General features: G+C 38.5%; 1 protein-coding gene across 2 annotated transcripts in view; it reads left to right on the top strand.

Annotated features, from left to right (window-relative positions):
- LOC104089525 (probable polyribonucleotide nucleotidyltransferase 1, chloroplastic) overlaps window positions 1-17,566 on the top strand; it is a 60,291-nt gene that overhangs the window by 10,592 nt on the left and 32,133 nt on the right. For both annotated transcript variants that reach the window (XM_070191611.1, XM_070191607.1), the window contains exons 5-10: window positions 7,076-7,159; window positions 7,281-7,345; window positions 7,442-7,598; window positions 7,985-8,041; window positions 9,875-9,988; window positions 13,053-13,313. In XM_070191611.1, coding sequence (XP_070047712.1) covers window positions 7,076-7,159; window positions 7,281-7,345; window positions 7,442-7,598; window positions 7,985-8,041; window positions 9,875-9,988; window positions 13,053-13,313 — 738 coding nt within the window. The remainder of the gene's footprint in view (window positions 1-7,075; window positions 7,160-7,280; window positions 7,346-7,441; window positions 7,599-7,984; window positions 8,042-9,874; window positions 9,989-13,052; window positions 13,314-17,566) is intronic.

Genomic DNA, 17,566 nt, shown 5'->3' with positions numbered 1-17,566 from the left:
CATTGATGATTATTCCAGGTGCACTTGGATATTTTTGATAAAAAATCGATCTGCGCTGTTTACTATTTTCCAGACCTTCCACGCTGAAATTCAAAATCAATTTGGGGTTTCTATTCACACATTTCGTAGTGATAATGCCCGAGAGTATTTGTCTTCCCCATTTCAGCAATTTATGAAATTTCATGGGATTATTCATCAAACGTCTTGTCCGTACACATCTCAACAAAATGGGGTAGCTGAAAGAAAGAATAGACATCTTATTGAAACTGCTCGTACCCTACGCATACAATCTCATGCTCCGTTGCGTTTTTGGGGGATGCAGTTCTTACATCTTGCTATCTTATTAATCGTATGCCATCTTTAGCTATCCAGAACCAAGTTCCATTCTCTGTCATGTTTCCCCACTTATCTTTGTTCTCTCTTCCACCCCGTATCTTTGGAAGCACTTGTTTTGTCCATAACTTTACTCCAGGAACAGATAAGTTAGCTCTTCGTGCTCTTAAGTGCGTATTTCTGGGTTTCTCGAGAACACAAAAGGGGTATCGATGCTACTCTCCTGACCTCCAGCGTTACCTTATGTCCGCTGATGTTACATTCTTTAAAACCCAATCATACTTCACAGGTTCAGGTCATCACTTAGATATTTCTGAGGTACTACCAGTTTCATCTTTTGGAGATTTAGTCACTCCAGCTCCACCACCTACAGCTCCAGTTGTAGCTCCACCACCTATAGCTCCAGTTGTAGCTCCACCACCTATAGCTCCGGTTGTACCACCTACATCTCCGGTTGTAGCTCCGGTTCCTCCACATAATCCAGTTCAACCTTCTGCAGCTTCACCACTCTTGACTTATCATCGTCGTCCACATCCAGCATCAGGCCCAGGTAATTCACGCCCCGCATCAGATTCTGCACCTACTGCAGACTTGTCTCCTCTTAGTCAACCAATTGCACTCCGCAAAGGTGTACGATCCACACTTAATCCTAATCCTCACTATGTCGGTTTAAGTTATCATCGTCTGTCGTCACCTCATTATGCCTTTATATCTTCTTTGTCCACTGTTTCTATCCCTAAGTCTACAGGTGAGGCACTATCTCATCCAGGATGGCGACATGCTATGATTGACGAGATGTCTGCTTTACATGCGAGTGACACTTGGGAGCTTGTTCCTCTTCCTGCAGGTAAGTCTACTGTTGGTTGTCGTTGGGTTTATGCAGTCAAAGTCGGCCCAGATGGCCAGGTTGATCGGCTTAAGGCTCGTCTTGTTGCAAAAGGATATACTCAGATTTTTGGGCTTGATTATAGTGATACTTTCTCTCCCGTAGCTAAAGTAGCATCTGTTCGTCTCTTTTTGTCCATGACTGCTGTACGTCATTGGCCTCTTTATCAGTTAGACATTAAGAATACTTTTCTCCACGGTGATCTTGAGGAAGAAGTTTATGTGGAGCAACCATCTGGTTTTATTGCTCAGGGGGAGTTTAATGGTTGTGTGTGCAGATTGCGCAAGTCACTATATGGTTTGAAACAGTCCCCTCGAGCTTGGTTTGGTAAGTTCAGCACAATTATTCAGGAGTTCGGCATGACTCGTAGTGAGGCTGATCACTCTGTGTTTTATCGGCATTCTGCTCCTAATCTGTGTATTTATCTAATGGTTTATGTTGATGATATTGTTATTACTGGTAATGATCAGGATGGTATTACTAATCTGAAGCAACATCTCTTTCAGCACTTCCAGACTAAGGATCTGGGAAGATTGAAGCATTTTCTAGGTATTGAGGTCGTTCAGTCTAGCTCAGGTATTGTTATTTCACAACGGAAGTATGCCTTAGACATTCTTGAGGAGACTGGAATGATGGGTTGCAGACCTATTGACTCTCCTATGGATCCGAATGCTAAGCTTCTGCCTGGACAGGGGAGCCTCTTAGAGACCCAACGAGATATAGGAGGTTGGTTGGCAAATTGAATTACCTCACAGTGACTAGACCTGACATTTCTTTTCCGGTGAGTGTTGTAAGTCAGTTTATGGATTCTCCCTGTGATAGTCACTGGGATGCAGTTCGCATTCTTCGGCATATAAAGTCAGCTCAAGGCAAATGATTACTATTCGAGGATCGAGGCCACGATCAGATTGTTGGGTACACAGATGCTTGGGCAGGATCACCTTTTGATAGACGTTCTACGTCTGGATATTGTGTTCTAGTAGGAGGTAATTTGGTCTCGTGGAAGAGCAAGAAACAAAATGTAGTTGCTCGATCTAGCGCCGAAGCCGAATATCGGGCCATGGCTATGGCGACGTGTGAGTTAGTTTGGGTCAAGCAGTTGCTCAATGAGTTAAAGTTCAGAGAATTCAGCAAGATGGAGCTAGTGTGTGATAGTCAAGCTGCTCTTCATATTGCGTCAAATCTGGTGTTCCATGAGAGGACTAAACACATTGAGATCGACTGTCACTTTGTCAGAGAAAAAATACTTTCAGGAGATATTGTTACAAAGTTTGTAAAGTCGAATGATCAACTAGCAAATATTTTCACTAAGTCTCTTACTGGTTCTCGTATTAGTTACATGTGTAACAAGCTCGGTACATATGATGTGTATGCACCGGCTTGAGGGGGAGTGTTAGTTTAATATAGTGTAGTCTTGTCCCACATTGGAAGAGGAGTAATATCTCCTTGTAGTGTATAGCTATAAATAGGGACCTCTTGTATTGTATTTATCATCCAATATCAATAACATATTTTCTCCCGTGGCTTCTCACACCAATGATCTATACAAAATTATCCAACCATGCCATGTATGTAAAAGGAAATGAAGAATCTCGAATAGATGCTCTCTGGTAGTTGGCTGTTTTGTTATGGCAAAAATGCTTTATTAGTGTTAATTTCCACCAAGAGAGAGTTACTTTTCTCGTCAAAGTACATGAGATGTTGTTTGTGAATAATATGATTATGGGCTAAAATAAGTCTGGAATATGCAAAGACTAGCACCTGGTTTCTGATATTCAATTTAATAGATATTGCATACCTTTTGGTTACCAAAATAGATATTGTGTAAGTTTAACTGAGTAATGATTACCTTAATTACATATAATTAAGTTGGCTTTGATGCTGAATTCACTTTCAGGGATCAAAGAAATATACACAGTTTCTTGTCCTCCAGGTCCAAACTCTCATATGTTTCAGATTTTTGGATATTTATGAGAACATCTTTTCGAATGCAGAAATTTTATCATTGTTTTGCATGAATACCAATGATTGAATGTCGTTTAGAACAAGTTGATCTTATGTTTGAGGGCTCCTTTAGAAAATGTGATAATATCACTTGTTAAAATTGCAACAAAAGGCAAATGCAAGGGAACATCAAATCTCATATTTTTGGATACTGGGAGACTGCCAAATTTACATAATTTGCAGCTGTCAGCTCCTTTATAAAAACCTATAATGAGGTCCCAACCTCGATAACTGTGGGACCTCATTAAACTTAGATTAGCCTTTATAAATGGTCACTTCCATTGAAACAACCACAGCTGCGTCATGCAACTTAGAATGAAGACATTTGATACTTTAATTCTAGTTCGTCTGATAAACAGGCCATCCTGCAAACGTCCCCTGTCTTTCCAATCACACGCTTACGTAGTCAACAAATAAGGATAGTAAGTTTTTTGAGGTTGCTAAATGGCAAGTCTTGTGAGATTCTTAGGTTTACTTCGCAAATCTTTTAATAGAGTAAATCACATGCTTCTTCTCTCAGGGATTTGGGTTTAGCAAATAAACTGGTTACAGTTTAAAAGGGTCTCCTGTGAATCTGGTACTTTAGGTCATCTAAATTTCCACTTTTAGCCTGTTCTGAAATGGACAGATGTGAGTATCCTGTGTAGATGTTCATTCTTTGTCTTACAGACATTTCTCTTGTTTCTGCTGCATTTGGTCCTTCCAAATGATTATACATGTGGATTGACTAGTTATTTATAACCAAGTAAGCTACAATTCATTTTCTTTTATCTTAGCCTGTTCTGAAATGGACAGATGTGAGTATCCTGTGTAGATGTTCATTCTTTGTCTTCAGACATTTCTCTTGTTTCTGCTGCATTTGGTCCTTCCAAATGATTATACATGTGGATTGACTAGTTATTTATAACCAAGTAAGCTACAATTCATTTTCTTTTATCTCGTCCTTGTGCTATGATATCATGATGGTCTGTCAGACATTTTGTGTGTTAAGAATCTTGGTTCTTGATACTCTATAGCATTTTGAGATAAAGCAATAGGCTTAACTACACTATGACGGTCCAGATTGTTCTGAAATGGTCAGTTGTGCCAGATAGAGTGAGTGTTATTCTAGGCATTTTCAAGACCAAGGTATATGTTCTGTGGGATGGGTTAGTTCTCTTAGTTTTCTTTTGCGCAAAGCTATATTGCTTGTTGCACAACTTTCTGTTGTAGTTACCTTGTGTCTTATGAATTTCGGATGATTCTAAGCTTTGATTGGCATATCGGTCTGAGATGAGCTGAAATGGAGCAACATGATCAGTGAGGACTCATATAGCCATTCCTAACTTGCTTGGAATTTAGGCATAGTAGTAGTTCCCTATCGATCACATCTCAGTTACATTACAGTTCAAAACCTTTTCTTTCAACTTAGTTGGGTCTTGAAATAATCACTGAGTAATTTAAGCTTAGTATGCGGCGATGAGAAAGGTAATTGAATAAAAAACTTAGCTGCATTTCACTGATTCCCTTTTGACTATGGGTGGGAAATTTTATTCATAGTCAGAAAGAAAACTTTCGATGTAAACAAAGATGGGCCATCAAATTGATAGAGATGGATTGGAGGCAGAAAAACTTCATGACAATCATCCATATTAGTCAAAATATTCTGATGTGCATATGCCAGGTGATGAGATATGCTTTAGAAGGTGTAGGAGAGATTTGCAGGAAATGGTAGTACACCAGGCGTATGAATACTCAAGTGATAGAATTTGAACAGCAAAGGATGGTATATAAAGACAGCCGCTGTCAAGGAAAAAGAAAGAGTGACACATCAGATGGCAATAAGTACTACTTTGGTCGGGATTTTCCAAAACAACCACCCAATCAATAGCCTGAGATGCTACGACAAACGAGTCTCTTGTTGACGATGAGATCACCATGTGATAAGGTGGTGTAGCAGGAGGTGCAACAAGTCATGGTAAGCGAGGGAACAAGTCATCCACTGTTGGTATAATAAATTTAGCCAAGACTTAGTCATGCATGGAGTCAAAATCCAATTGAAGCTCAACAAGTGTAAGGACTAAAAACATCTTCTATCATTACTCCACTTGTCTGTGGAGATGGGCATCAACTCATTAAATTGCTCCATCATTGTTCAATACCATATAAAGAGACCACAATCATTCATCTACTACTGTGGGGTGCTTCACATAACCTTGGATCTAACTCAACCTGAAAGCTAGTTCATGATGTGAGGATTGCTCAGGAACATATAAGGAGACAAACAACCCATCCTCTACCAATGTGGGATCCTAAACACCCCCTTACGCCCAGGCTTGCCAACTGGAGCATGGACAATATAATATGGGGGCCCAACATAGAGAAAAAACAATAACAAGGATGAGCCTCACTCTGGTACCATGTTAAAAAATGGACCTTAGCTGCCTAAGTCAACTCAAAAGCTAGCTCATGGGGTGATAATTTCTCAAGACGATACCGAGTGCTTAGAGTGATTTTAGTTGGGGGAAAGGCGGGAAGAAAAAGTCCGAGGTTAAGAACGCATCCATCCACCAATATGGGTTTCTCAAAAACAAACACCTTGTCGTTTATACCATAACTGAACAGAAGAAAACTATGATAATTAGTTTGTGCTACCTATCAAGGTTCTGTGGTAATCATAAGACTCGAATTACTAGGTCCCCATTTTGGAACCGAAAACATCAACTACGAGTGACATTAGATGAGCTTGAGAGATGTCTTTAGTAAAGAGGCATAATAAGCTGGTTAGAGTATGTTAACCATTAGGAGCTATAAAAAAAAGTCGCTAGAAAGTTGACGTACTGAAAGCACTCAAAATCTTGTTGGAAATCAGAAGGATAGAGATACAGCCTTGTAAGCCTGCACTCTCTGCAGTCAGGATTCGGGTGCTTCTCTCGTTAGCCAGCTCGGCTATATGTTGACGATGTGAGCTACTAGGCTACTTCAGGTGCTTCCCGACAACAATGGGGTTTTCTCCAAATTCATCTCCATTGTACTTATGCAACTCATTAACACCCAAAATCAGTGTGAAACCAATAATTAAGCTAAGTTGGGCATATTCGACAGGAAATATAACCAAAGAGCTGTAACAATGCAAGTAAATTACTATCAAACCATACATAAATATGCCCAACATCAGTGATGTAACCTATTCTTAAGTAGGAAAGAATATCAAGGTCACATAATTATACAAACAATAATCTCCCAAATTAATTTCTAGTGATGCTTTTTTTTATTTATTAAGTATTAATTCCTACTGATTCCAATTGATATATAACATATTTTCTAATAATATCACAATATTCTTACCAATAACAATATAATATTTAAAAGTTGGGCTGCAAAAATTTTTAGATGTCTTTTGACTGGTTTCTCCTCTGGCCTCTTCCAATTTATTAGTAAAAGATACCCTTATATCTATAAAGTATTGGATCTTACTGAGAAGGTCAGAGTATCTGAAAGGTCCGTGACAAAATCATATATCATGTCTTACAAACTAGACCGTGATTTACAACACATCTGATTTCAGTTGCAATGCTGACTGCTATAGGATGGATTTTGAGAAAACTTTGTCATTTTGTGAAAAAGGAGGAGAGATGGTGGAGGGTATGTACTATATCCTTGCTGAAGAGAATATTAATGTGTGTGCAAGAGCCTTTGGAGTTGGTAATCCTGTCAATCTTTCTAAGATTGTGATAACCTGAAAGACGACATTTCTATCCATAGGAACTGAATGCTTTTTTCTTGGATGCCATTGCTAAACCACAGCTAATATTTTATGTTATACGAGGTCTCAATACTGTTGTCTGTATTGAAATGTCTTGCTTCTTGCAGGTTCTCATTTGTAGATTGATTGATAGGCCTTTACGTCCAACCATGCTTAAGGGATTCTACCATGAAACCCAAGTACTTTCTTGGGTAAGCTCATATGCTTTCTTGCAACCATCCTCTTAATATTTGTTGATGTTCCTTTGATAGTGTATCTGCTCGAATGTCTTGATGTGGCCTTTTAAGTTGCACTATCATTGTAACTTTGAAGGTATTAAGTTATGACGGTTTGCATCCACCAGATGCCTTGGCAGTTACGGCTGCTGGAATTGCTATGTAAGAAAATTCCCTTGATGCTCTTCCATTCCTACGCTAGTAAAGGCTGGTTTACTGATGGTAATTTGAGGCAATTTCTTTCAAGTTGTGCAACAGGGCTTTGTCAGAAGTACCAAGTTCAGAAGTTATAGCAGGAGTTCGAATTGGTCTTATTGGTGATAAGTTCATTGTGAATCCAACCATTCAGGAAATGGAAAACTCGAAGTTGGATTTGTTACTAGCAGGCACAAACAATGCAATATTGATGATTGAGGTAGATTTTCTATCTAGTAAAAGCTTCATGATAAATGAGAGAGCATAAAAATTGAATATTCTTCTACCCAAGGAGCGTAGAGTGGTACCAGTTACGATCCATTCTATCTAAGTGTTCAGTATGATGCGAGCCTAGACAGTGGTACAGGAGATGAGCAACCTGCTTTCCGTAGGTCATAAATGCACTTTCAAAATGTAATGCATAAAATCCAAAAATATTTGAATGGTTAACAAATAGCATACTATGAAATTGTCAGGCAGTTGCTGTGTGCATGAAATATTCTACTAACACTATGATCAGTTGTTTTTCTTTTTATGATATAGATGCCACTTGCCCATAGTAGTTAGTGTCATCAAATTCAGTACTAATTAATCTTGTTGTTACAGGGGTATTGTGATTTTCTTCCGGAGGACAAGTTGCTTGAAGCTGTAGAAGTTGGGCAGGTTTTTATCTTAAATTTATGTTACTCTTCTAAGTCCAATTTATTGTTATCCTAGTTTGGTCCAATCAAAGTTATTTTTAATCTACTCAGTTTCTAGTAAGAGGCGCTCAAGTAGTAGTTGCTTGGAATAAAATGTTTATTCGTGTCTATGCCCTTAATTATTTGTCACGCCTTACAGCATGCTGTAATTTCACATTACTGTGAGGGTCCTCTTTTCCTTTTTTGCTCCTGAAATCATTTTCAATCATCCCTGTTTGGACTAATGGAAGCATGGCTATGATTCGGGCCTATGATCTTTTAGTATGTTATTGTAGTTATAATCATCCTTGTAATCTGAAAAATCTTTAGCCGATGCTCTATCGGAAATAACCTCTTTGCCCTCCCAGGATGAAGGTAAGGTCTGCGTACACACTATCCTCCTCAGATTCCAGAATTGCTGCTGCTAAATCTGCTTGAAATCTGAAAAATCTTTAGCCGATGCTCTATCGGAAATAACCTTTTTGCCCTCAGGATGAGGGTAAGGTCTGCGTACACACTATACTCTTCAGATTCCAGAATTGCTGCTGCTAAATCTGCTTGAAAACACTTATTATTTTGGCAGTATTTGAGAAGTATTATTCATCCTGCCAGTTCTACATGTTACAAGACCCATTGTCTGTGATGCCATATGTACAAGATTTATTGATTCAGGATGTTTTAACACTTAGTGCAACTACTAAGTAAACAGAGAATAAATTGTAGTTGTTTCTTGCTTGTATGGGAGAAAATTAAACAGTTTGAACAGAGAATAAAATAGACTTCTATCTATTTTTACTCATTTACTGAAATGATGGGTGTTTTATGGCTGTTCACTGGCTTGACAGAATGTGGGAAAATGTAGAAACAGCAAGGAATGATCAGAGATTAAGAGAACTAACTAGGGAACAAGAATGGAAGGAGAGGAAATAAGGGGGCCTAGGGATCACTTGAACATACGTTTTATAAATTCAGCTTGGTCCCAAGTATAAAGATTAGTGCCTATATAGGGAAAAGTTGAAACAAAACCATATCTAAATTGGTAATCTTAGGAGCTCTTTGTCGATTTGTGAGTAATTTCAAGATTACATTTATTTTGACATTATCTTGATGCAGTAATGAACAAACTTGAATGCAAGATTTTCAGGTGACCATCCCTGCTGCTTGAAATAAAGAAACAATCCAAATAATGGACAACTGTTAGGACAACTCTAAAAACTCACAAACTACCCATATTACTTGAGCAACATGGTTTTTAACTCCATTTTAGGCTTTCCAAGGCCACATTTCTTTTCTGGCCAGCATATTCCCAGTGATACAGATATGTTATCATTGCCAAACTTTGTAATTCAGGAGGTGTAGTGGGTGGGACTTAACCTTGGCTGAAATATTCACTTGGAAACGGCTTTCTGAAACTCAATCATCCCAAGCCTTTTCATGCCTCATAGTGACTAGTCATTGCCTAGCCTACACTAAATCCTTCAGTAACATCTTTTGCTTTTAGTCTCCGAATTGCCTGTTATCAGCCCTTTAAGATGCTATGCAGTAATATCACTGGTCTACAACGAGAGAGGAAGGCTAATCTGTTTTTCAAGTGATGTTCTGCAAATCATGCCATGGACCCATTTTCATCAGTTCATTTGTAAATTATCCTTTTACTTCTCTCTCTTACAGTTGAAATTTTGCTTTGCTTCTAGTATAGATGATTTAGCAGTAAACAGTGATTTTTTTACATTTATATGATAAATACCAGTTAACAAAATGTAACTGAAGAAGTTGCAGCAAGTAAGCCATTTTCTTTTCAACTTTGTCTTATCAGGATGCTGTGCGGGGTATCTGCAAGGAGGTGGAAGCTTTAGTGCAAAAATGTGGAAAGCCAAAAATGCTTGATGCAATCAAATTACCTCCTAAAGAGCTGTATAAGCTAGTCGAAGTATGTATGATCTCTTTAATAATGAAACATACCACCTACTAAGTGTTGTTTATTTCTGTCCTACAACATCTAAAGTATATAAATAGGACAGTTATGCATCTCATCAACATTCTTGTCCAAACTGATGGGTTGGGGTCCTCTGCATTAAGCACACTCGAGAGAGTGCCTAACGTGTCTTCTCCATTATCTTTGTCAATTCTTCTGCCAGAAAATAGGAGAAGGAATAAATATATTAGTCGTATGATGATAATGGAATACAAGGCACTCCTATTTGAAGGCATGAGATACAATGAGGGACTTACTTCATACTGGCATGATGACTTACTTCATACTAAGACTTAACACTATTCTAACCGATGAGGACTTATTTCAAACCAAAACTTACCACTATTCTGACATTAATTCTTTGCATTCTAACGTGCCCTGTCAAACCCAAAGTGAGGAAACCTGCTTAAGGTTGAAAATTTGGCTGAATAAACCCTGGTCATCAGAATCTTGTCAGAAAAGTTTGCTATTGGAAAATGGTGGGAAAGAGCCGTGTCGCTGCCCGAACAGTCACCAAAAATAGGCGTGGTGTGACTGGAACAGTGATGTGAAAAAGGTGCTGATCCATTGGAATGGATCGCAAAGAGACACGATACTGTCCAAAAGGTCGTTGAAGAGAGGCATTGGGTGAAGTGCGATGTCACTGAAGAAAGGAAGGTGCCAATCGCCTGAAAGACAAGAGGGGCATCTTTCGCCAAAAGAGCAGAGAAAATAAAGAAAAATATTACACGGGCAAACGACATAAGGCATGCCCTCCAGCATGCCAAAGCTACTTAATTCTCTACCTCTACTAAGATCATACAAGCTCTGATATCATGCTGAATTGTGTGATTTTCTCACCTAAAAGTTTAAACTATTAGAATCATTTATTTATTTATTAGGTCTACAGGTCTTCTCACGAGTGGGCCTGATTTTTTTCGCTGGCTAAGCACGTGAAAATATTTGTTGGTGATGGATGGCAATCGAACTCAAACTGAGGACAGTTGCGTGCTTTCATACTGTGTGAGATAAGAGAAGCAAAGAGATATTGATTACTTGATGATAATGGAATACGAGACACCTACTTAAAGATGTGAGATGCTATCCCTGTTTAATATCTAACCAGTGTCTGACTAACTTCGTACTAAACTAGTCTTATATTTAACCCAATGAGAGACTAACTTCATACTAACATTCTGGCAGCTTCACTACACTGTCCAACAAAATGGAACAGGATTCATGGATTATGACGACTATTCCTTATTTGTCTTCTTCAGAGATCTTACTGTGTACAACAAGTCTGACAGCTTTTCATAAGAATTGCAAAATTGTCAGTATACAGTATGAGTAGCTTGTTGATACTTGATAGTTTCTCTACCCACCTTTAGATAGCAATCAGTGAGTTATCCTACAAAACATCAATGTGATGCCTCGATAAAAAAAGCGGTGGTCGGAGGTCCATAACCTTGATGTCTCTTGTTTATAAAAGTACCATAATTATTCACACAGAAAATTTGAAAACACACACCAAGTAAACTCTTGTCCAAATGCTCTCTCTGCCTTGATGTGAAAATCCAGGTTCCACTCTCCATGGACGGATCATTTGCTTTTTGAAAGGTCTCCAAAGAAAAGGAAATTATCCACACAACTGTTAGAGAAAGAGGCTTACTGTGAGCTTTTCTAAGGACGTTCCTTATTTCAAGAGAAGTGCCTCCGGTGATAGTGGAGATGATGTAGGGGCATATTGCAGAGCCGGGCCAAGTTCCCAGTGTTCGCACTCGGCTTGGTTATTGTACTTTAAGCTTGAATATCATTGGAGCCATACTGGAAGCACTAGTTCGCGTTCACATTAATTTTTCTAAAGCTCGACTCGATTCTTTTAATAAACTAGTCAATCTTAAGCTTGACAAATGCCCGGTTGTGAGCTTTTTTATAAGTTCATCTTTTTTGTTCTCCTAATTTAATTTGTAAAAAGTGAGTCACTTTATGCCAGTGTTGTAAAAAGCGAGCGCTTCCTCGCTTAAAGCGAGAAGCGAAGCGAGGCGAGGCATCTGGCGCTTCTCTTAACTGAAGCGTAGCAGATTTACAAAAGCGTTCGCTTCTCCTAGAGAAGCGATGAAGCGATGCGAAGCGAGCGCTTCTCTTTATAATTAGGCTGTCAACGTATTTAATTAAAGAGGCTGTCTTTTTTTAAAAGGCCATCGAGCCAAGATCATCAAGTTTGGTCCCAGGTATGTGATTTTTTCTTGCTCCTTTTTCTTTTTCTTTCACTGTTTCAGTGTCCAAATAGCAGCGAAATGCTGGCGAAATTTCCCCTTCAGTTCTTCTTTCTCATTCTTCTCTTCTTCTTCTTCATTTTCTTGCACTGTTTCAGTGATAAAAATGCTGAAATGCTGCCCATTTCTTCGTTTCAGTTATACTGCTCTTTTTCGTAGTTGATGAAGAAGAAGTTGAAGAAGATGAGAGCAATATAATAATGATAGTGGAATACAAGAATTTGACAATCTTGTAGAAGAATAGGATGCTCATTTTGTGCTTTAATTGATGCTACTCTTTAGTTTTTACGTTGAAGTATTGAACATTTGCTTACAGTTACATGTGTTGTCTATGCAGTATTTATTTTAATATTTTTTTTAAAATTCCGCTTCACTTCAAAAAAGCGAGCGTTTTGTTTCTCGTTTCTCGCTTTAAGCGAAAAGGGGCTCGTCGCTTTTCCTCGCTTCACACTCTTCACAACACTGCTTTATGCATTTTTTGCATAGGAGATTTAATCCATTACGCTCACAATTCCATTTCATCTAATGTCATGTCTCAGTTTTGATAAACGTGAATATCTGCATTGGCAAAATATTTGTTCACTAATCTATTTGGATGTAGTTCTCGCAGTATGTCTGACTTGCTCTTTCCATTCTTCAGATTAGCTACGCTTGCTAATATATTTCCACTAGTTTATTTATTTATAAACGATTTGTTATTCGGTTATTTGAACACTCAAGTCATTGTGATTACAGTTATATATGTGTGCTAAATTCATTTCCAGGAAATTTCTGGCAATGAGTTGGTGGAAGTGCTACAAATTAAAAACAAGATTCCAAGAAGAAAGGCATTATCATCATTGGAAGAAAATGTTATAAGCATATTGTCTGAGAAGGGTTATATCAGTACAATGGAAGCTTTTGGGTCTACTGAAACATTACCAGATTTGCTAGAGGAGGACGAGGATGAAGAAGTGGTTGTTGATGGTGAAGTTGATGAGGGTGATGTTCACATAAAGCCAGTTGCAAGGAAGACTGTCCCATTGGTATTGTCTCGACTTAATCTTTATTAATTTCTGACCTTCATCCTTTTCAAAAACACTTTTTTTGTTGATGAGTCACTCCATCCAGTCATATCAGCCACCACAACTTTTGATTGGATGGATGTGTATCACTGCTCTAAAGTAGTTTTATGCATATGCAAAGATGTACCGTCACATATACATTGGGTGACTTGATAGCTCATAGACCTCCATAACAGTTTTAACACTGATACTGAAGTTTAAATTGAAGCGCTCTATGTTTCCTTCAATACAACAACAACAACAAACCCAGTAGTTTCCCACAAGTGGGGTCTGGGGAGGGTAAGGTGTACGCAGCCTTACCCCTACCCCTACCCCTGGAAGGGCAGAGAGGCTGTTTCCAATAGACGAGAACGACTGAAAAAGAACAGGTAAGATCGAATCCAAGAATGCAGTCAAACTCTAGGTAGTAATAGCCATCTATGAATAAAAGATATCATACTAACACTAATGCTAGCGAATTGAGTAAGACAAAGAGAAACGCTCGACTACCTACGAACCTTCTACCCTAATCTTTGGCCTCCACACCCTCCTGTCTAGGGCCATGTCCCCAGTCAGCTCCAACCGCGCCATATTCCGCCTAATAACTTCTCCCCAAGACTTCTTAGGCCTACCTCTACCCCTCCTGCTGCCCACCGAGGCTAATCGCTCGCACCTTCTAACTGGGGCTTCTATACTTCTCTTCTTAACATGCCCGAACCATCTCAGCCTCGCCTCCCGCATCTTATCCTCTACAGGGGCCACTCTCACCTTTTCCTGAATAACTTCATTCCTAATCTTATCCAACTGGGTTTGCCCACACATCCACCTCAACATCCTCATCTCAGCTACTTTTAGCTTCTGGGTATGAGAGTTCTTGACCGGCCAACACTCTGCTCCATACAACAAAGTCGGTCTAACTACAACCTTGTAGAACTTGCCTTTAAGTCTCAGCGGCACATTCTTATCACACAAGACACAGGAAGCGAACCTCCACTTCATCCATCCTGCTCCAATACGATGCGTGACATCTTTATCAATCTCCCCGTTACCTTGTATTATAGATTCAAGATACTTGAAATTAGCTCTCTTGGGGACGACTTGCGTATCAAGCCTCACCTCCATATCCCCTTCCTGGGTACCGTTGCTGAACTTGCACTCCACGTATTCTGTCTTGGTCCTGCTCAACTTAAAACCCTTAGACTCTAGGGTGTGCCTCCAAACTTCCAGCCTCTCGTTAACACCACCCCGTGTCTCGTCAATTAAAACTATGTCATCCGCAAATAACCTACACCATGGCACCTTACCTCAGTGTTGTCAAAGGCGCGCTTAAAGCGCGCTTAAGCCCTGAAGTGAGGCTCAAAACACGTTTAGCGCTTCTCCTCACTTTGTGTGCGCTTTAGTGTCGCATCAAAGCTCTAAGGCACACTTTTCCTTGCCAATGAGTGTAATCATGAAAAGGCGACCTTAAACAATTGATATTTCACTTTATCGTGATTTTTATTTTCAATTTCTTTGTCCATATATTTGTTATTCATGCTTATAATGATTAGTCTTGGACTACATGCATATTTTTACTTTTTCTCCCGTTGCACCTTTCTTCATTAAAGCCCACGCTTTATATACGCTTTGCGCTTAAAGCCCCAACGGACCTTAGAGCTTTTTTGCGCTTTTCGCCTTTGATAACACTGCCTCACCTTGAATGTGTCTCGTCAAAGCGTCCATCGCCAAGGAAAATAGGAATGGACTAAGAGCTGATCCCTGGTGCAACCCCATCATAACCGGAAAGTGTTCCGAGTCTCTTATGTTTCTTCTAATAAAGTAACATAATCACACATGACTGAGTTGGGGGTTTGGAGCTGCTCTTTTTTTGATGCTTCATGGTTTTCAGTGTAAGGAGGACAAGAACAATTTATCAACGTAGGCAAAGGTTTAATAGTGGCTTGTAGGACAAAAAAGAAAAGGCGGAAAGGAGCTGCAGCCTGGATGGAATTTTGTGGTTGTGTGAAAAATTATTATTTTGGCTTTTGGGAAGGAAGAAACAAAAACGAAAATACTGTTTTCTTTATGCCCTGAGCAGCTCATTAGTCTAAGTCTCATCTCCACTCGCGCCTAAAAAAACCACCAGCTTCCTTCACAATAGAGTCAATAAAGGAACATTAAGTTAACTCTATTGGATTTATGGCGGACATACTATAAATCAGGAGGATTTAAGTAGTACCCCTAATTCCAAATATTCCAGAAAATTGTAAATCTGGAAAGAGAAATAGACGATATTGATCGGATTATGACTTAAAGGTGTAAAACAATTGAATTTCCTGGCTACAAATAAAGGAACCACATCTAAATTTGAACTTCCTTTGGATTTGCCTTCATTTTGCTTCATGGAGGCATGAATCCTTATAGGATGTTTGCCCTATTAATGAACTTTGGTAATTCTACTCAACTGTCAGTTAGATGGTGGAATCTACTTCTTTCGACCCTTTTTTTTTATTAAGTTAGTAATAAATATTTGGACAGACCATTTTAACAGTATATAAGATATCATATAAGTTAAAATGTTGAGAAGTGACAAACTTTTTACAGATTCACTCTTTTGACAAGACTAGTAGAAAGCCCGGGCCCAACTTAAACAACCTATATGTAAAAATAGCACGGGCTAGCCAGTTTTCGGGCTGATAATTGAAAAATAGTCAGCGTTTGCAAAGTCATTGAAAAATAGCCATTATTTTGCTGCAACACGGACCGGTCCAGCATAATATACTGGAGATTGGTGCACCTGTGTATGAACTTCCAGCATATTATGCTGGAACTCCAACACGCGGAAAGTTGCAGCATAATATACTGGAGATTGGAGCACCTGTGTATGAACTTCCAGCATATTATGCTGGACCGGTATATTATACTGGAACTCCAGTATATTATGCTGGAGTTCCTGTATATTATACTGAAACTCCAGTATATTATGCTGGAATATTTTTCGGATTTTGAACAGTGTTTTCGTTCAGATTTATCTTTACATGAAAAGTGGGTAAATTTCGATTACTTTTGAAATTGTGGCTATTTTTCAATTATCACTTGTAAATCTGGCTATTTTTGAATTTCTCCCAACCTATATTGTTTCCTTATACATTCTGTTACTTCTGATTCTCACCGTAACATTTCGACTTTCTCTTGTGAGAGGTCTCACTAATTTTTCAAATTCTTTGTCATGATTTTTTGTAAGTACCAAATAGAAATATAAAAAATACTACTATTATAAACAAATGTACAGTGACAATATCTGCAAGGACCCAAAAGCAAATCGCACAAAGTGTTTTATCCTTTGACTTTTAAATTTCAGTTTTCAATATCATATAAGTTCGTCAAAAAGTAGATCGAGCTGAGCGTGTTGTGAACTAAATCATCAGAAAGGAAAGACCCTGTGTCCAGAAAGTGCGAGCCTAGTTGATCCGCACGGAGTTAAAAGGAGTATCCATGAAAATATTTATGATCATTTTTATTTCAAAAATGGGTTGATAACAGTATTGCTGAAGCAGAATCAAGTGAAACTTTATTAAAATATTAGTAGATGAATAGCATAACTTATGTAAATACAAGTATTGATAATGAGCGAAGGAGCATACCAATTTACATTTGATAACTTTAGTGAACTTGGTAAAACTATATCTCAAGAAGGCTGCCCAAGATTAAGTACATGCCACCTCTATTAATATTTGCAGATGTAAGCCATTTCTTCTCAGAAAAAGTATGTAATTGTATCTCGCAAAGAACTCGTCGTATAGAGAACACATACTAACAGGAAAACTCTATCAATATGAGAAGACTATCCATAAGTACGTTAGTCAACATATTCAAAGACACTTTTTTTTTTCCTAAATCAAGTTACAATCAGAGGACTCTTAGTTTACTGGAAAATTATACTTTTAACTCCTTTGTTTCACCTTTCACCATTCCTTCTTATTTGTACAAGACCTTTTAGTTGGCGAGTTTGTATCTTTGTGTCAAAGGAATAAGCTTTACTAACTGAACTTTTTCAATGCAGTCAAATTCGTCCATAACTTGCACTAATCAAGTGACTTATCAAAAACTCTTCTTATGTGTCAAAACAACAGCAACAACTAGTTTGAGTGTGAACTCCTTGACGGTTTTATATGAGTGTGAACTTCAGCTAACAAATGGAGCAACTATAAAGTATCCTACATAACTGATATGTCTTACGCAGAAAATTTACTTGC

This window comes from Nicotiana tomentosiformis, chromosome 1, assembly GCF_000390325.3.
Source record: "Nicotiana tomentosiformis chromosome 1, ASM39032v3, whole genome shotgun sequence".
NCBI classification, from domain to species: domain Eukaryota; kingdom Viridiplantae; phylum Streptophyta; class Magnoliopsida; order Solanales; family Solanaceae; genus Nicotiana; species Nicotiana tomentosiformis.
Note: the sequence above shows the minus strand (reverse complement) of the source record. Positions and strands in the feature narration are given on the sequence as shown.